Source organism: Hemitrygon akajei, chromosome 1, assembly GCF_048418815.1.
Source record: "Hemitrygon akajei chromosome 1, sHemAka1.3, whole genome shotgun sequence".
Taxonomy (NCBI): Eukaryota; Metazoa; Chordata; class Chondrichthyes; order Myliobatiformes; family Dasyatidae; genus Hemitrygon; species Hemitrygon akajei.
Window position 1 is genome coordinate 200,649,008 of NC_133124.1, and position 19,457 is coordinate 200,668,464.

Consider the following 19,457-nt stretch of genomic DNA (forward strand, 5'->3'; position numbering starts at 1 on the left):
AATGGCAGATGGAGTTTAATGCCGATAAGTGTGAGGTGCTACATTTTGGTAGGAATAATCAAAATAGGACATACATGGTAAATGGTAGGGCATTGAAGAATGCAGTAGAACAGAGTGATCTCGGAATAATGGTGCATAGTTCCCTGAAGGTGGAATCTCATGTGGATAGGGTGGTGAAGAAAGCTTTTTGTATGCTGGACTTTATAAATCAGAGCATTGAGTATAGGAGTTGGGATGTAATGTTAAAATTGTACAAGGTATTGGTAAGGTCAAATTTGGAGTATTGTGTGCAGTTCTGGTCACCGAATTATCGGAAAGATGTCAACAAAATAGAGAGAGTACAGAGAAGATTTACTAGAATGTTACCTGGGTTTCAGCACCTAAGTTACAGAGAATGCTTGAACAAGTTAGGTCTTTATTCCTTGGAACGTAGAAGGTTGAGGGGAGACTTGATAGAGGTATTTAAAATTATGAGGGGGATAGATAGAGTTGATGTGGATAGGCTTTTTCCATTGAGAGTAGGGGAGATTCAAACAAGAGGACATGAGTTGAGAGTTAGGCGGCAAAAGTTTAGGGGTAACACGAGGGGGATTTCTTTACTCAGAGAGTGGTAGCTGTGGTAGAACGGAGAGTGGTAGAATGAGCTTCCAGTAGAAGTGGTAGAGGCAGGTTCAGTATTGTCATTTAAAGTAAAATTGGATAGGTACATGGACAGGAAAGAAATGGAGGGTTATGGGCTGAGTGCAGGTTGGTGGGACTAGGTGAGAGTAAGCGTTTGGGACGGACTAGAAGGGCTGAGATGGCCTGTTTCTGTGCTGTAATTGTTATATGGTTATATACAAAAATTGGAGGATGAGGAGGATATCTGGTTCCTCAAGCTTGCATTGCCATTCAATATAATCATGGATGATCTGCCCCAGTCAAGATGGCGCCGAGCTTGATGTCCATTGGTGTCGTGGCTTAGACATTGTCTTTATTTAGGTTCATAGGGATGGTTTTGGGGACAATGTCCATTTAGGGGTCAGGCTGGGGATCAGAGATAGGAATGAATGGGCAGTACGGCAGTAAAGGCCAAAATTCAAATCTATGGTTGGCAAGTCCTGAGGTTGAAGTCACTGAGGGAGAGGTTGTTATCCTGGCATCACTGTGTCAGCCTCTCGTCTGTAGGCTGTCTCGTCACCGCTACGAATAAGGCCAATCAAAGTCGTGTCTTCTGCGAAATTTGGTCAGCAGATTGGAGCAGTGTGCGGCAGTACAGTCATGGGTGTAAAGGGAGTAGAGGAGGGGACTCAGAACACAACCCTGGGGGGGCACCTGTGTTGAGGGTCAGAGGGGCAGAAATGAGGGAGCCCATCCTTATCACCTGTCGGTGATCTGACAGGAAGCCTAGGATCCAGCTGCACAAGGTGGGCTGCAGGCCGGGGTCTCCGAGCTTCTTGTGAAAGGGGTGAGTCTTGTTTTATTGTTGTTGTTGTTGTTTTTGCTGCTGTTTGTGTCATTCAGGTAAACACTGTGGGTATGCTATGTTGCTGCCAGAACGTGTAGTGGTACTTGCGGGCTGCCCCCAGCTGATCCTTGGGTGCGTTGGTCGTCAATGCAAATGATGCATTCCTCTGTATATTTTGATAAACATGTGATAAATCTGAAATGAGGCCTTAATTCTTTCGTGTTCATTCTCCATAGCTTTGAATTCCTCAATTGTACAACAATCTATTTATTCTTCAAATACCTCCAATGATCGAGCTTCCACAGTCCTCCAGAGTAGAGAATATAGATCACAAGAGGCTGCAGAGCACTGTAAACTCAACCAGCACCAAAGGCACAACCCTCCCCACCACCATCGAGGACATCTTCAAGAAGGTATCACTACAGACACTCACCATCTGGGAAATGCCCTATTCTCAGGAAGAAGACCCACACTCAGTAATTCAGAGACAGCTTCTTCCCCTCCACTATCAGATTTCTGAACAGTCCATGAAGCCGTGAACACCATCTCATTATAATTTATTTAGTTTTGTAAAGGAAAATAATTTTATGTCTTTACAATGCACTGATGCCACAAAACACCACATGTTTCGTCATCTAAGTCAGTGATAATAGATCTGATTGTGGTTCGGGTTCAGGTTCAGACTCTCATTCACATTCTGATAGATAGATAGATAGATAGATAGATACTTTATTCATCCCCATGGGGAAATTCAACTTTTTTCCAATGTCCCATACACTTGTTGTAGCAAAACTAATTACATACAATACTTAACTCAGTAAAAAAAATATGATATGCATCTAAATCACTATCTCAAAAAGCATTAATAATAGCTTTTAAAAAGTTCTTAAGTCCTGGCGGTAGAATTGTAAAGCCTAATGGCATTGGGGAGTATTGACCTCTTCATCCTGTCAGAGGAGCATAGCATTTGATCTATCATCAAAGGTCCCCACCATCTGTGCCTTGTCAAAGTTTCATTGCTACCACTGAGCAGGAGGTACAGAAGGCGCTAGGTTCAAGAGCAGCTACCTGCCTTCAACCATTCTGTTCCTGAACCAGCCTGCACAATCCTAATCCCTACAGTTTAGCAATGCTATAACCAATTTGACTACCTTGCAATGAAGTAGACTTCTTTGTTCTATCTGTGTTTTCTTGTAGGAAATGTATAATTTATGTTTAAATTATGCAGTGAATGCTAGAATCTATCTGTTATGCTGCTGCAAGTAAACTTTGCATTGCACCCATGCATACGTGTACTTGTGCATAGGACAATGAACTTGACTTTGATTTTGATTCTGATTCCAGAGATTTCCCTCCCAGTGCAAAACAAAAACAATATATGATCTCACTTTAATTGACCAGTTCCTTATCTTGTAACTATGTCTCTCCATTTGCAGACCCTTTTCACGATCTACCCTGCCACACCCGTTTAGGCTTGTGTATATTTCAAAAAGATTGCCTCTTGCTCCACTAAACTCCCAAGAATCTGACTTTTTTTCTGCCATTCATGATGTTAGGTTTCACCTTGTAGGAAGGTCTTCACAGGAATTAGATCAGTAAATCACTTCTTGACTGCTTCCAATGCTATTGTCGCTTAAACAAGGAAAACTGAATTGAAATTGAAGATCTCAGAGCAAGATTGCAGGACCAGAGCGATATTAGGAACTGTGTTTCCAGTGCTTTATGGAAACATGGCTCACCCCTGCCATTTTGGATACAGCACTGTAGCCTGAGGGCTCCCACCATCCACCGCAAAACAAGACGGTGGAGTCTTTTAAATGGAAAGGAAGTGGACTGTATTTCATGATTAACTCATTGTGCTGCACAGATGAGTCAGTTCTGTCTCAGTTCTGCTCATCCAACAAGCTAATGGCTAAGTGTCATCCATTTTATCTGCTGAGGGAATTTTCCGCTGCCGCTGAGATAGCGGTGTACATTCCACTCCTGGCTAACATCAGGCAGGCACTGGAGGAGCTGAGCATGTGGTCAACAGTCACAAAACAGCACACCCTAAAGCCTTCCCTATCATCGCCGGGGATTTCAACCAGGCCAGCTTGAAGAAGTCTCTGAACAACCACCATCAACGATTTACCTGTGAAACTGGAGGAGCCAACACACTTGACAACTGTTACACCACCGTCAAGAACGCTTACCATGCCCTCCCATGCCCGCACTTTGGAAAGCCCGATCACCTGGCTGTAACACTTTGGCATACGGGCAGAAGTTGAGGACTGCACTACCATTGGTGAAGGCCATGAAGGTACAGTCAAGGGAGGTAGAGAAGCACTTACAGAATTGTTTTAAGTTGGTGGACTGGACAATATTCAGGGATTCATCTTGGAATATGAATGAGTATGTCAGAGTTGTTACCACTGACTTCATCCGGATCAGTGTGGATGTGTGTGTGGTTTTGAGAACATGCAGACATACCCGAACCAAAAGCCATGGATGAAGCAGAAGATTTGCAGTCTGCTGAGGTCTAGATCTGTGGCATTTAAGACCGGTGATCCAGAACTTTACAAGAAGTCCAGGTTCAACTTACATCAGGCTAATTTAAGAGTGAAGAAACAATTCTAATTGAAGTTAGGCACATAATCTGATGTGCTTCAGCTCATGCAGAGTCTGCAGGTCATTACCTCCTACAAGGCGAAACCTGACATCATGAATGGCTGTGATGCTTCACTCCCAGGTGAGCTCAATGTCTTTTATGCTCCCTTTGAAAAGGAGAGTAAAACTACCTCTTATGTGAACTCCTGCAGCATCTGGTGACCCTGTGATCTCTGCCTTGGTGGAAGATGTCAGGAGGTGAGCCCTCACAAGGCGTCAGGCCCTGAATGTGTACCTGGTAGGGCTCTGAAAACCTGTGCCAACCAACTGGCGGGAGTGTTCAAGTACCGCTTCAGTCTTTCATTGCTGCGGTTGGTAGTTCTCACCTGCTTCAAAAGGGCACCAATCATCACAGTGCCCAAGGAGAGAAGGGTGAACAGTCTCAATGACTATCGTCCAGTTGATTAAGCGCTTTGAAAGCTTCATCATGGCCTGGGTCAACTCCTGCCTAATTGAGGACCTGGACTTACTACAACTTGCGTTTTGCAATCTCATCTACAGCAGATGCCATCTCACTGGCTCTCCTCTCCGCAGTGGACCACCTGGACAATAGCAATACCTACGTCAGGCTGCTGTTTATTGATTACAGCTCAGCGTTCAACACAATCATCCCCTCAGTACAAGCTCTAAAACGTGGGCTACTGTTCCTCCCTTTGGAACCGGATCCTTGACTACCTCATCAGGAGACCACAGTCTGCGTGGATCAGAAATTACATCTCCTCTTTGCTGACGATCAACACCAGTGCACCTCAAGGATGTGTGCTTAGCCCGCTGCTCCACTCTTTCTACACCCATGACTGCATGGCTAGACAAAGCTTAAACGTCATCTATAGATTTGCCAATGACACCACCGTAGTTAGCAAAATTTCAGACGGTGACAAGGAGGAGTATTGCAATATGGTAGATCAACTGGTTAAGTGCTGTTGCAGCAACAATCTTACACAATGTCAGTAAGACCAAGGACTTGAGGAAGGGGAAGTTGAGGGAACACTCACTAATCCTCATTGAGAGATCGGCAGTAGAAATGATGAGCAATTTCAAGCTAGGATCAAAGAAACATAGAAAGCCTACAGCACAATACAAGCCTTACTACCCACAAAGCTGTGCAACTTACTTTATAAATTACCTAGGGTTACCCATAGCCCTCTATTTTTCTAAGCAGGATGTACCATTCCAGGAATCTGTTAAAAGACCCTATTGTATCCGCCTCCACCACTGTCGCTGGCAGCCCATTTCACACTCACCACTCTCTGTGTAAAAAACACTTACCCCTGACATCTCCTCTGTACCTGCTTCCCAAGCACCTTAAATTGTGCCCTCTCGTGTTAGCCATTTCAGCCCTGGGAAAAAGCCTCTGACTATCCACACGATCAATGCCTCTCTTCATCTTATACACCTCTATCAGGTCACCTCTCACCATAAAGTTCCTGCAAGTCAACATCTCTGAGGACCCGTCCTGGGCTTAACTTATTTATGCAATTGCAAAGAAAGCACAACAGTGACTATATTTCATTAGGAGTTTGAGGAGATTAGGTCTGTTACCCTACTCTAGGAGATTTTGACAGATATACCATAGAGGGCAGTTTAACTGGCTGCACTACTGTTTGAGATGGAGGAGCTACTAGTTAGGATCAGAAATAGTTGCAAATTCAGTCCACTCATTCATAGGCATTATCCTCCCTAGCATGAAGAACATCTTCAAATGACAATGCTTCAGAAGGCATCAGGGTGTCCCTCTTCTCATCGTTACCACAAAGGATGAGGTGCAGGAGCCCGAAGATGCACAATCAGCATCTGCGGAACAGCTTCTTCCCCTCTGCCACCTGATTTCTGAATGGAGAATGAACCCATTGTTGTCCAGAAAGAATGAGTCAGTGAGCAGGAACTGGGCTGGCCATTTTGTGAGACTGCCCCTGAAGCGGCCATTTTGTGAGCTCTGAACTGATTTTTTGTTCTTGGAGAATTTAATCAGAGCAATGGAATGTTGACGTGGGGAGTTTTCTGCCAGTGACCTGCTGAACCTGAGACCATTCTCAGACAAGAAGCTATTTGTTATGTAGGCTTGCAGGAAGAGCAATCTGTAATCTCGTTAGGCTCGGTGACTGGGTCACCTGGTTTGACTGGTTTGAACCAGTCGAGTTGAAAAGGACAAATGGCACATGGCTAAGGACAAAGGCCATAGAACAATGCTCGTTGTAACCCTAGACCAGAGCCAATAAGAAGGTGACCCAGGTCAGTCAGGTGACCGTGATCCAATGAGATTGAAGTGCTACATTTGAACTAGTGCGGAAAGAGTATAAAAAACAGGAGGCTTCGAATGCAAAGGAACGACAGCTCTCCAGAGATCAACCATCATGTACAAACATGGAGGGCCCCACATCACAGCTTAGATTACTTTCTACCTTTTCTATTCTTTGACTGTTCACGCAGGGTCAATAAAACCTAGTAGATGTACACACAGGTATTCAGTTGTGTAAATCCACGTGCTTTTTAGCTGAGACAATAAAACTGCTTGTCAGTAAATACAGATTCTCTCTGTGCCTAACTGATCGTTATTACTAAGGGGTAATCCTTGGGTACCAAAATGGTTGTTGTGATGTGTCTAGTGTGGTAATGCAGTGGGTAGAGCTTGTCACTCTCACTTTCAGCATCCACTATTGGCAAGCAGTCTTGTGAAAAGGAGAGTTGAATGCGTAAGTCTCTCCCTGCCAGTACACAGCCTCTCCAAAAGCAAGCCTCATGTCGAGCCTCCTCGCAGGTGACACATGGAAACTGAAGCAACACACACAAAATGCTGGTGGAACGCAGCAGGACAGGCAGCATCTATAGGGAGAAGTACAGTCGACATTTCTGGCTGAGACCCTTCGTCAGGACTATACATGGAAACTGAACTCCTTTCGGACTCAGGCTGAACTATAGAGGACAGGGAGGAGGTACCATAGAACCATAGAACACTACAGCACAGTACAGGCCCTTCAGCCCTCCATGTTGTGCCGACCCATATAATCCTTAAAAAAAAAGTACCAAACCCACACTACCCCATAACACTCCATTTTTCTTTCATCCATATGCCTGTCCAAGAGGCTCTTAAATACCCCTAATGTTTTAGCCTCCACCACCATCCCTGGCAAGTCATTCCAGGCACTCACAACCCTCTGTGTAGAAAACTTACCCCTGATGTCTCCCCTAAAGTTCCCTCCCTTAATTTTGTTCATATGCCCTCTGGTGTTTGCTATTGGTGCCCTGGAAAACAGGTACTGACTATCCACCCTATCTATGCCTCTCATAATCTTGTAGACCTCTATCAAGTCCCCTCTCATTCTTCTACGCTCCAAAGAGAAAAGTCCCAGCTCTGCTAAGCTTGCTTCATATGACTTGTTCTCCAATCCAGGCAACATCCTGGTAAATCTCCTCTGCAGCCTCTCCATAGCTTCCACATCCTTCCTATAATGAGGTGACCAGAATTGAACACAATACTCTAAGTGCGGTCTCACCAGAGATTTGTAGGGTTGCAACATGACCTCTCTACTCTTGAACTCAATACCCCTGTTAATGAAGCCTAGCATCTCATAGGCCTTCTTAACAGGTCTGGCCCCTGCACACATAGCACACAGGCCCACTGGTGTGTGGACATGCCGCGGCTATGGGCAAATAGCCCCACTGCCTTGTGGGCAGCCTCGGGAGAGGCGAAGGCTACGGATTAAACCTAGACAGCAAATCCAGAGTGGAGCCCCTAAGGCGGATGGATACCACTGAACATCCTTCTGGCAGCTCCTGCAGCTGAGCTGGTGCCAAACATATTGCTTCATAAGCTTTTCTTTGGGCTACACTGGTGAGACAGAGAGGGGGATCTTGATGACTGGGCATCTCAGGATCTCTATACCTTCCACTCAGGCTTGTGATGGTCATCATCACCCGTTGTCCTTCGAGACAGCGGATGCCAACCAATCCTTGTCATTCACTGTTATTTCTTCTCTGCTTATTCATTATTTTTAAAATTTAATTATATATCTATACATTTCTTACTGTAATTTTATTATGTATTGCACTGCTGATTCTGATTCTGACTCCAAGTCCTCCAAAGCAAAGTTTAGGGCAGAAATATCATGTAACGTGTGTCAGAGCATGGAATTCTGCTGGATTAGAGAGATGCACTCAGATTGGAGAGAACAGTTACAGAAACCACTAAGGGAACTGTGAATCAGAATTTAAAACCAAAGAACAGGTTTGGCTGGAAGGGATTGAGATTATACATAATTCCCCTGGATACAGTAGAAGAAAGGCAGAATACAGAAAGCAATTTTGCTTAGTTCTTCTTCGAATGGGGACTTCTCTGAATAAGATGCCCAAACCTGATTTACTGGGAAAGTTACCCATCTCCCAAGTTTCAAACTTTAATCACTTTATAACCACATTGGTTGGGGGCTGGAAAGATATAAAATCCAATAGATCTTAGGCAGCTGGAATCCTTCTCGGAGAAGGTCTTTTCTCAGGAGGAAGTGGGGTTTGTAGCCGGTTCAGAGAAGTTCCAGTATTCCATATCTAATCATTTAGAATTGCCAATAGTTCAGTACCTTATCGACCGGATTCTGTTTCCCACACACCATTTGAAATCCCCAGGATCATGTTCCCCACACTCCATTTAAATTCCCTGTTTCCACATTCTCTTTAAGTTCTTTAGGACCCGGTTTTCAAACTCCCTTTAAGTTTCCCAAACTCTCCGCAAATTCTCCAGGACCCTGTGTGTTACATTCTCTTTAAACCATTGGGGCCATGTTTCCAATGCTTCATTTAAGCTTTCCAGATTCACCAGAAAATTTATTATATGACTGTGTAATATGTACAAAAATGTAAATTAAAAGTGAGTTGGAGTATTACCAGTGTGTGTCCAGAAAAACTGCTATTCTAGCATCATTAAAGTTGTAAGGGTGCTGGATTAAATTACTGGAGTTTTACTGTAATTGTGCAACTTTAAAAACTTTTTTCAGATTTGGAAAAGCTCAAATATAGATATTTGAATTAATTGTTCCCACGTTATAATAGTTTCTTAGAATATCAATTCATCATTGTGACCACTTCAGTATAAGAATATTTTACATCAAAATGAAGAAGTGAAAGGACTTGCCTTAGGGTTGTTGATCCTTTGCATTTGTGGGGTTGCAGGGGCACTCCCTGCAAAGACTGGGTTTGTGACTCCAGATGTCTGAGGTGGCTGGGTCCTAAGGGGGGAAGCAAATGGTTACAAGCTAGAGTCATCACTTCAGACTTCAGATATCATCAGCAGAGGCTGCAGCATTCTTGTCACAGCTCGCCAAGACGTTAGATATCAATTCTCATTTGCTGATAAAAGTAGAACAAAACAAGCAAGGTCTTGAAGTGAGCACAAGAGTAGCCACGTTTCATGGGATTGTGGAAATAGCTGCTTTTCGGGGCAGTTTTCACATGGAAAAGGTGAAAATCAGGAAAGTGTCATGAACAGAAGCATTGGCACTCGCACGGGATGGCTGGGACGGCTCTGGGTAACGTACAGCAACAGAAGTCAGAATATCTCCTGGTAGTCTCAGAAAGGAACTGGATATAACTTGATGAATGGTGGAGGCCTGTCACTGAATAGTGGGAAATTATGTCAATGGAAACACCAGAGACTGTGGTCATCTTAAGCAGGGTAGAGTGAGTCACTCCTTCCCGGTTTTCCAAAAACTATCACCATTCCATGCCATTCTGTTTGAAGTGGGGTGGGACTTCGGATTGCCATTTGACCCCACCAGCTCTCACCTCCAATTCTGCCATGGATGGTCCCATACCTGGCTGCGAAAGGAGAGTTGAGCACGGAGCTAGCAACCCCATCCCATAAAATCCCAGTGCTACAGAAACACCGACAGAAGCTTGAAGACCTCATTCCAGAGAGAGGAAGGATCTTTGCCCTGGTGAAAGCAGAAGCCACAGGGCCAATTAGCCTTCTATTGGCCCAGGACAGAGGACTCTGGCAAGCTGCTGTTGATGACCTATGCCTCAGTAGACTGATGGGCTGAAGAAGAAGGTCTTTCATCTCCAACTACCTCAGAGGGCTGTACCCTGCACACTGAGAAGTGGAGAGGTGTAAGTGTGTGGTTAGGGTTCAACGAGGCTGTGGAAGACATAGCACCCCCAATCATGCATCAATATGAAGAATTAAATCCCAGAACTTGTAAAACATTCTGGCAGAGTGCTGAATGTGTTGTCAAAGTAGGAAATATTGCAGCCATGGTCATCCATTTTAGTGACATAGAATGAGGGATAAAAATGGCCTTGGGTATGAGAACCTCTCCGTTACATCCACCTGAGAAGGCAGACGGGCCTCACCTTAAAACCAACTTCTCCAGTGGTGCAGCACTCCCTCAGCATTGGGGTGTCAGTGTGGACCTGGACCTATGTCCTGGAGTGACACTTGAACCTATGAGGTCCTGAGTTAGAAGTGAGGAGGGTGCGACACCATGAGCCACAGTTGACTGCCTAAGTTTCCAAGTTCAACATCTGGTTGTGACCAAGGTGGACAAAGGTCATAACCCTTCTCGAATGTCACTCACCGTGGCAGAGGTCTGCTCTTTCTTGTGCACTTCTTATATGTGATGCATCCTACTCCAACCATGACGAAGATTAACACCAGGATCAAAATAATGACAATTATTGCTGCAGGGTTTTAAAGAAAAACAGATTAAATTCATGACAAATTCATGATTAAATTCATTAAAATCAAGATTAAGTTCATGACACATGACAGGAAAAGACTAGATGAGTTTAGATTGCCACACCAGATTAGATAACCACAGGGTTATTTCCCAGAGGCATGGGTTCATTACAACTGAGTAATGCAAAGCAAGTCTCCAACAACTGGCTGGAGACTTCCAATGCGATTCGAGGACTGGTGAGCAGATAAAATCAAATAAGATCAATAGAAGATTCAGGAAATGCTCAGCAGATCAGGCAGCACCTTTGGTGAGAAAAACAGAGGCAAAGTTTCAGGTTGAAGAATCTTCGTTTGCTTCCCTTCCCACAGATGAGGCCTGCCCTGTTGAGCATTTAAAGAGTTCCAGCGTAAAACATAGAACACTACAGCAAGTACAGGTCTTTTGGTCCATGATATTGTGCTGACCTTATAACCTACTCTAAGAGTAATCTAACTCCTCCCTCCTACATAATCTTCCATTTTTCTGTTATCGACCATGTGCCTACCTAAGAGTTTGTTATGTCCTTAGTGCATCTGTCTCTCCCGCAGGGCATTCCATGGACCCACCACTCTTTGTGCAAAGAACTTACTTCTGATATCCCCTGCTATACGTCTTCCAATCACCTTAAAATTATGTCCCCTCTTATTAGCCATTTCTGTCATGGGAACAACCTCTGATTAGTCTGAGGTCATGCCCAATCGTGATAACCAAAATATGGGCAATTCAAACAGAATGATGTCATTAAATATCATTACAGTTTGGGATTCAGGATAATTTACATATTGAGGAGATTTAAGTTACAGCCAATTCGTTCTATTGGCCACAGTGAATTCTGTCTTGACAAATCACTTTCATTGGTTGTAGTGACCAAACCAAAACAATTTCCGCTTCTGGTGAACCTACGGATTTGTTATACTTGCACGACGTGCCCTCACTCCAATAATTATTGCTCCAAAAGTTGAGGATATGTATTTGATCCTTTATTGACAATTAGCAAACATACAATCTTGAAGCAATGAAACCCAATTGTAAGCTAAGCAAAATGGAGTGTTATTGAGCGCTCAGCAAAAGATATGACATCCGTCAATCCCCAGCTACTACAATCTGTAGAACAAAGCATGAAGATGTAACTTATTCTCTTCACTTTTAACAACTACCCACTCATGAGACTAGTTTCCATAATAACAGACGACAATGCAGGTAGAGAGCAGATGTGTGTATCCTGCATTGGTTATTTGCAATGTTTGTGACCTCTACATACCTTACCTTGTTCCTACAGCATCACAAAAACACGCATTAAATTACACTTCTTTAAACATGTCAGAAGACTGGTGAATAGTGAATGTTTAAGTATTGCTTGTGCTTTCAGAAAGTTCAGAGCAATTAACCTAACACTGCATGAAAGCTTTAGGGAGTGAGCTTCAAAGATTTATCTGGCTGCAAGGTTTTTTGGCTCTCAGCATAAATACAAAAGGGCAGGATGTCTGTGCTACGTCAGTTCAACGGGGGCTATTCATACTTGAATGGGGGAATGCAAGCAGGGTGCCTTCCAGCTCTGAACTGAGAAAAATATTGGTATTTCCTGTAATTTTAACATGCCAGACATCAATATTAATGTCACAATAATGCTTTAGACATGACTGTAGGGAAGCATCTTACAGGCCAACAGGAAAAAAAACTGCTGGAGGAACTCAGCAGGTCAAGCAGCATCTGTGTGAGGAAAGATGCTGTTGATTTGACCTGCTGGGTTCCTCCAGAACATTGATCATTGCTGCAGGTTCTAGCATTTGCAGTCTATTAAGGCTCCATCTTACAGGTGTATTGGTTATATTGGTTAAGCCACCCTCGACTGCTGATGGAGCTGCAGTACAAACTTGCCGTGTGAAACAGAGAGGCAATGCTCAGAGGGTGTGTTCAACAGTTGAGTGAGGAACAAAATGTTTCCCACAGCTGCGTATCAAGCAGAACTCAAGTCTGCCCTGAGCTGTTTAGAGACTTCTTGGCCACAACACGGGATCAGAGTCACGGAGTGTTACAACATAGATATGGACTCTGGCAAATTTCAACAGGCACACGATGGAGAACATTCTGACAACTTGCCTCAGCACCTGCTAGGGAGACTCCGAAGCACAGGATTGAAAGAGGCTGCAGAGGGACGTAAACTCAGCCCGCAACATCACGGGCACAGCCCTCCACGTCATCGAGGACATCCTCAAGAGGCAGTGTCGCAGGAAGGTGGCGCTCACCACCCGGGACTTGCCCTCTACCTAATGCAGCTTGTTCCCATCCAGCATCATACTCCTGAATCATCCATGAACCCACAAACACAACCTCACTAATCCCCTTTTGCACTGTTTATTTTTATTGTAAAAGTAATTTTCCATGGCTAGCTCTGTATTGCTGCCACAAGACAACAAATTTCACGACAAACAGTACTGTGCAAAGGTCTTAGGCACGTACGGTATATATAGCTCGGGTGCCTAAGACTTTTTCACAGTACTGTATTTCAGTGGTAATAAACCTAATTCTGATTCTACTTCAGCATTGCCAGTTATTGCGAGACTTTGAGTCCTGCATATTATGGGCATTCTGCCGCTGTTAACATAGAAGTTTAGCTTCTTTCCCACAGGATTTGGCTGGAATTACGGACTGAAGCTTACTAGCTGTGTCCAGCCGCTCCCTGGAGCTAACAAACAAGGGAAAATGTCTATTGCCACAACCTGCTGTAATGCTGGACCTTGAGTGTCTTGGAATAGTGAATCACTTCAGCAGTACATTACTCTGACTGCATGGCTGGGCCCGGAAATTCATCCATGGCCCTCCTTGTCTGATGGAGCAGGATCCCGATTTTACTCGCGGTTCAGCAACAATTTGGATTAACAATCTGCTGGAGGAATTCAGTGGGCCGACCAGCATCTTTCAGGGGGAGGGGCATTGATGTAAAGGGAACATCAATGCTGTGGGTTGAAATCCTGCATCGTAGTCCTGATGCAGGAACCGTCAGCGTTCCCTTTCCACCACGGATGCTTCTCGACCCACTAAGTTCCACCGGCAGATTTGTTGCTCCAAGTTTCAGAATCTGTGGCATCTTGTGTCTCTAAGACTTATTGCACTTGGCCGGTTGGTAAAACTCAGTTGTGATCCCGCAGTTGAAGAACATTTAGAAATCGCTCTCAAAATGACACTTAGAAAGACCTCTTGACTCTCCAACCTTCTCCACTCCTTATTATCTTGGAAGTCACTGAGCATGCCTGCAGAAAGGGATTTGAATTACTAAGCCCAATGGGGAAACCAACACTTTTGACCAATGACTGACTGTTTCGGGCAGTCTTGTGGAGCTGTTATGGTCTTACCGGTTGTAGGGAGGAAGCTGTTCTGTTCTGTGTATCCCTCCTCAAACTGGCACTGGTCCAGGTGATTACAGCCCTGAGAGATTGAAGAGAAAGATGCAATGAGGAGTCCAACACTGAGTGATTGTTGAATGCTTCACGTAGAGGGTATTCCCGGAAACTGCGATGTTTCTCTCACCTCCATTTGACCCTTAAGTGCTACAGTGATAATATGTGAAATTGGTTTATGATATAGTTTTGTGCAAACACGAAGGACCAGAGGAACTCAGCAGGTCTGGCTGTATCTATGGAGGGGAATAAAGAGTCGATGTTCTGGGCTGAGACCCTTGAACAGGACTGGACGAGAAAGGAGAAGAAGCCACAATGAGAAAGTGGGGACGGGGGGGAAGTGCATAAGCTGGCAGATGATAGGTGAAACCAGGCCAGGGGAAGATGGGTTGAGGTAAGAAGCTGGGAGGTGATAGGTAGAAGAGGTGAAGGATTGATAAGAAGAAATTTGATAGGAGAGGACAGTGGATCTGTGGACATAGTCTTGCTAAACTGAGATAATGGTAAAGGATATGCAAGTTGGTTCAAGAACTGAGTGGCTGAGGGGTGTGGGATGAGTGTAAACAGTTGTATTGTGGACATGAATTTTCTCCGTCCTATGTGATTCTATGATTTATATTTAGTTCCTTGAAACATGATCGGTCCTGGGGAGAAAGTGTAGACATGTCAGCACAGGGTACCACAGCTGAGCTGAGGTGAGGTGTTTAACTCTGTGTTCATTGTTCAGAGGGAAGGTAAACCCTTGTCACTACTCTGAAATACGCAGAACAAGAAGAACCTTGGAAGAAGGAGAGAGGAGAGCAGGCACAACTGTGCCTAGGTGAGGTGGTGACCTTACCGCGTGCGGGGGACACTTGTTGGAACAGTTGTTGACTCTGACTTCGATGCATTCTGCATTCAAACACATCTATGGAGAGGGAGCAGAGTTACAATCAGCACTTTGGATATTAAGAGGGCGCGAGTTCGCTCACCATTAATCTGTGTTCATTTGGAGAGAAAGTGGGCATGTGAAGTCCGGTAGAAGTGAACCAGATTGCCTATTTGTGGGTTCACTCAGTGCACAGAACAACTGGGTAAGTTGCCTAACACTATGCGGTATTTATGCATATTTTATTCCATATCTGTACATCTGACATTAGATGTTAATGAGATCATAAGATACAGAAGCAAAATTAGACCATTTGGCCCGTTGAATCTGCTCTGCCGTTCCATCGTGGTTGATTCATATTCCCTCTCAAACCCGTTCTCCTACCTTCTCCCAGTAAACTTTGACACTCATATTAATCATGAAAATATCAACTTCTGCTTGCAATATACCCAATGACTTCGCCTCCATAGCTGTCTGTAGCAATGAATTCCACAGATTCACCCCACCCTCTGGCTAAAAGATTCTGCCTTATCTCTGTCGTAAAGGGAGGTCCCTCTATTTTGAAGCTGTTATTTTTTCTAATTGCTGAGTGATGCTTTTATTTTGTTGCATGTCATGCCAACACACCACAGCAAATTCCTAACATATATAAATGCATATGGTGAATAAAGTTGATCCCTGGCCTTTGATCCTTAACACCAATAGTTGAGGCAGGAACAATAACAAAGGATAATAAAGGATATTTGGATAGATAACATGAATAGAAATGGTATAGAGGGAAATGGGTCAAATGCCAGCAAATGGGGTGGACACAATGGTCAGCAAGGATGAGCTGGGCCTGATTTCTTTATTTCTCTACAACCATCTCCCCCATATCATGTGACCTAAACATACCCACTATGTGCTTTGTCCATTCAATCCACTGAAGAAAGCTTCTGTCTGGAAGGGTATTATTTCTTATTGAACCAACGTCAACAATCAGTTCCAGAAGGCACTGTCCAAGTTGTAGAATTTATCAGCCTCAGCTCCGAAGCTGTACAAGGCTCCCTGCTGGAGCAAGGCTGTTTCTCACTCAGTGGATGTTAGGGGCTGGTGGCAATTTTCCTCACAGTCCCGGCCTCAGTGGGCAGTTGCCCTCTGTGCCACCGGTACTGGGGCAGCCAATGGGGCCTTGATGAGGAGTGAGTACAGCGATGGGGAGTGGAGTTGTCCTGGAGGGCGGTGGAAGTTCTGACACAGGACATGGTTTCCTTTGGCGTGGGTGGCAGGAAGATACCAGGTAAGGGCGCGAGTGCCCTCTGCAAACGATAACGCTTTTGGGACCTAAGCATAGCGCAGCCACGCAGCTGGTAGAGCTACTACCCTGCAACACCAGAGACCCAGTTTTGATCCTGACCTCAGGTGCTGTCCCTGCGGAGTTCGCACACTCTCCCTGCAATGGGGTGGGCTTCCTTCAGGTTCTCCTGTTTCTTCCCACATCCCAGGTTAAATGGGCACTGTAACTTGCCTTCAGCATGGAGGTGAACACCGGGGTGACGGGGGTGTAGAAAAGTGGGGTTTATATTGGATTGTTGGAGGCTGAGCGAGCTAGGGCTTTTCTCTTTGCAGCGACAGAGAATGAGAAGCAACATGATGGAGTGCGATAAGATTTTGATTTGCACAAAAGATGCTGACTTTGAGACAGTTCCTTTCTTTTACCAGGAGAACAATGGCCAAAATCAGAGGACATCCACTTAAAGTGAGTGGAGGAAAGTTTCAGTGGCATGTCAGAGGTAGGTATTTTACACAGGGAGTGCTGGATGCCTGAAGTACACTGCCAGGGCTGGCCGTAGAGGTTGATACATTGGGGGAATTTTAAGCAACTCCTAGATAGGCCCATGGATACAAGGAAAGTGGAGTGTAATGGGCTGTGTAGGAGGGAAGGGGAGGTTGATTATATAGGTCAGTACAACATCCCGGGCTGAAGGGCCTGTGTTGTTTAGTGTTCTTCGGTGTAGATGGCCGACTGATGGTTAGCACTTTGGGACATTCCATCTTGTATCACTCTGGCATTCTACAGCAAATGATGGCCCTCCCAGCTGTAAAACGGTGAATTGTGTTTATTCCCACTTAGATGGTAGAGCTTTCCTTGCTAGCGCCAACCTGGCTCAGCCAGGCAGGGGCAGTCCACATCTGAGCCGAGGTTGCTGAGAAGGAAGTTGACCTGACGGTGCATCCACGAGATTGCGCACGTTCCCAGGCAAACCCCAGTGTCAGGAAGCATGGCCCATGGGCTGAGTGGCCCCTTCTTTGGCCTGCAAAAGTTCTGCACACAAGGAACAGAAAGCAATGGCATCGCAAGGTAAAGCCACAGACCAGAAACTCAAACGCTGTGGCTCCTGAGAAAGGAAAGGAACAAACATTGGGTCCGGGTCGAAAATCGTAACCCACCTCCCAACTCTGCGTTGCGGGTATGGGGCAGCATGGTGGTATGGTGGTTAGCACAATGCTTTACAGTACCAATGGCCCAGGTTCATTTCCTACCACTGTCTGTAAGCAATTTCTACATCGTCCCAGTGACCACATGGGTTTCCTCCGGGTGCTCTGGTTTCCTCCCATAGTCCATACACGCACCGGTTGGCAGGCTAGTTGGTCTTTGTAAATAGTCCCGCGATTAGGCTAGATTTATGTTGGGGGTGTGGCTTTAAGGGTCTATTCTTCACTGTATCTCAATAAATAACTAACTCTTCGCATCTTTTTTCACATTCATTTTAGTACCTTGTTGGTTCCACACTTTATTCCATCTTGCACCAGTCCTGGGTTAACTCCAGCTTTGTCTATGAAGGAGCGGCATTTATCTCTTCCTAAGGTTAGAGTATTGTAGCCATAAGACAGCAACATCTTCCCGCCGACACAGTGTAGCTGCCCACACATTATGTCCCTGTGGAGGCAGGAGAATGTGTTAGGTACAGCTGACAGAGACCACCCAACCATTGCCTTGATTGTTCTCAAGTTCAAGTTTAATGGACATTCAACAAGTGTACAGCTAAACGAAACAGTGTTCATTCTGGGCCAAAGTGCAAAGCACAGTACACATAGTCACACACAGCAGACAGACATATAGTTACGACTGCACGTACAGTCACAAAATAATATTGGCACAAGTCACAAAATGCTGGAGGAACTCAGCAGGTCAGGCAGCATCTAGGGAAAGGAATAAAGAGTCAATGTTTCGGGCCGAGATCCTGCATCAGGACTGGAAATGAAAGTGGAAGAAGCCAGAATAAGAAGATGGGGGAAGGGGAAGGAGTACAAGCTGGCAGGTGATCGGTGAAGCCAGGTGGGTGGCGGGAGGGGTTTGAAGTGAGAAGCTGGGAGGTGATAGGTTGGAAAGATAAAGGGCTGAATAAGAAGGAATCTGATAGGAGAACGGGTGGACCATGGGAGAAAGGGACACCAAGGGCAGGTGATGGTCAGGTGATGGGAAGAAAAGAGATAAGAGGGGAGCCAGGGTGGGGAATGAAAGAAGAGGGAAGAAAGAGGTGATTGGCATTTAAACTTGTTTCCAATAGAGAGGTGTTGTTGGGTTTAAATTAGTAACTATGAAGCAATCTGTGAGTAGTGTATATATGAAGGCGAGGGAGTGGGAATGACTGGAAGAATTGGACCAGCCTATGATTGAATGGCGGAGCAGACTCGATGGGCTGAATGGCCTACTTCTGCTCCTGTGTCTTAAGGTCTTATGGTTGTAGAAGCTGGAGGAAGCCAAAGAGAGCCCCATGTCACCTTGAAGAGGTGGTGTCTCAAGAAGGTTGCATCCATCACTAACAATCCTCACCATCTAGGATACAGCCTCTTCTCATTACTACCATTGGGGAGAAGGTGCAGGAGCCTGAAGACTCACACTCAATAATTCAGGAATAGCTTCTACAGTCAGATTTATGAATGGTCCATGAACCCATGTACACCACCTTCTTAATTCTTTTGTTTTACATTTTTTAATTTATTGCTGCAAGTTATAGTAATTGTATGCCTTTGCACTGTACTGCTACCATAAAACAGTTCATCTCAATAAGTGAAAATAAATCTGATTCTACATAAAATCAGCTCAACCTCCCTGCCTATCTAACTCCCAGAGACATTCCTCATCTTTGTCACTCAGGATACAAAAGTGATGTGATGGACATGTGTAGTTCTCATTATTAATCTTGACCTAATGCTAGATTGCCGGAAATCTACGTACTTCCCATAAACACAACAGACTATTCAGCTCTGAAGCATCAGCCCTGTTTTCCCCACCACAGATCATCAATGGTGGAAAAATCACTGGGAAGTTGATGGACCTGTGGGAGAAACTAGATTACAGGGAAATAACGGAGGGAAGTAATAATTCTCTGAGGGATAGCATCAAC

The 19,457-nt window shown here is 44.8% G+C and overlaps 1 protein-coding gene across 1 annotated transcript in view; it reads right to left on the reverse strand.

The window, feature by feature from the left end:
* LOC140734564 (zinc metalloproteinase-disintegrin-like NaMP) overlaps positions 1–19,457 on the reverse strand; it is a 95,102-nt gene that overhangs the window by 16,694 nt on the left and 58,951 nt on the right. Inside the window, exons 16-20 of the mRNA XM_073058721.1 lie at positions 17,824–17,986; positions 15,037–15,105; positions 14,154–14,226; positions 10,660–10,762; positions 9,219–9,312 (exon numbers count right to left, since the gene is read on the reverse strand). Coding sequence (XP_072914822.1) covers positions 9,219–9,312; positions 10,660–10,762; positions 14,154–14,226; positions 15,037–15,105; positions 17,824–17,986 — 502 coding nt within the window. The remainder of the gene's footprint in view (positions 1–9,218; positions 9,313–10,659; positions 10,763–14,153; positions 14,227–15,036; positions 15,106–17,823; positions 17,987–19,457) is intronic.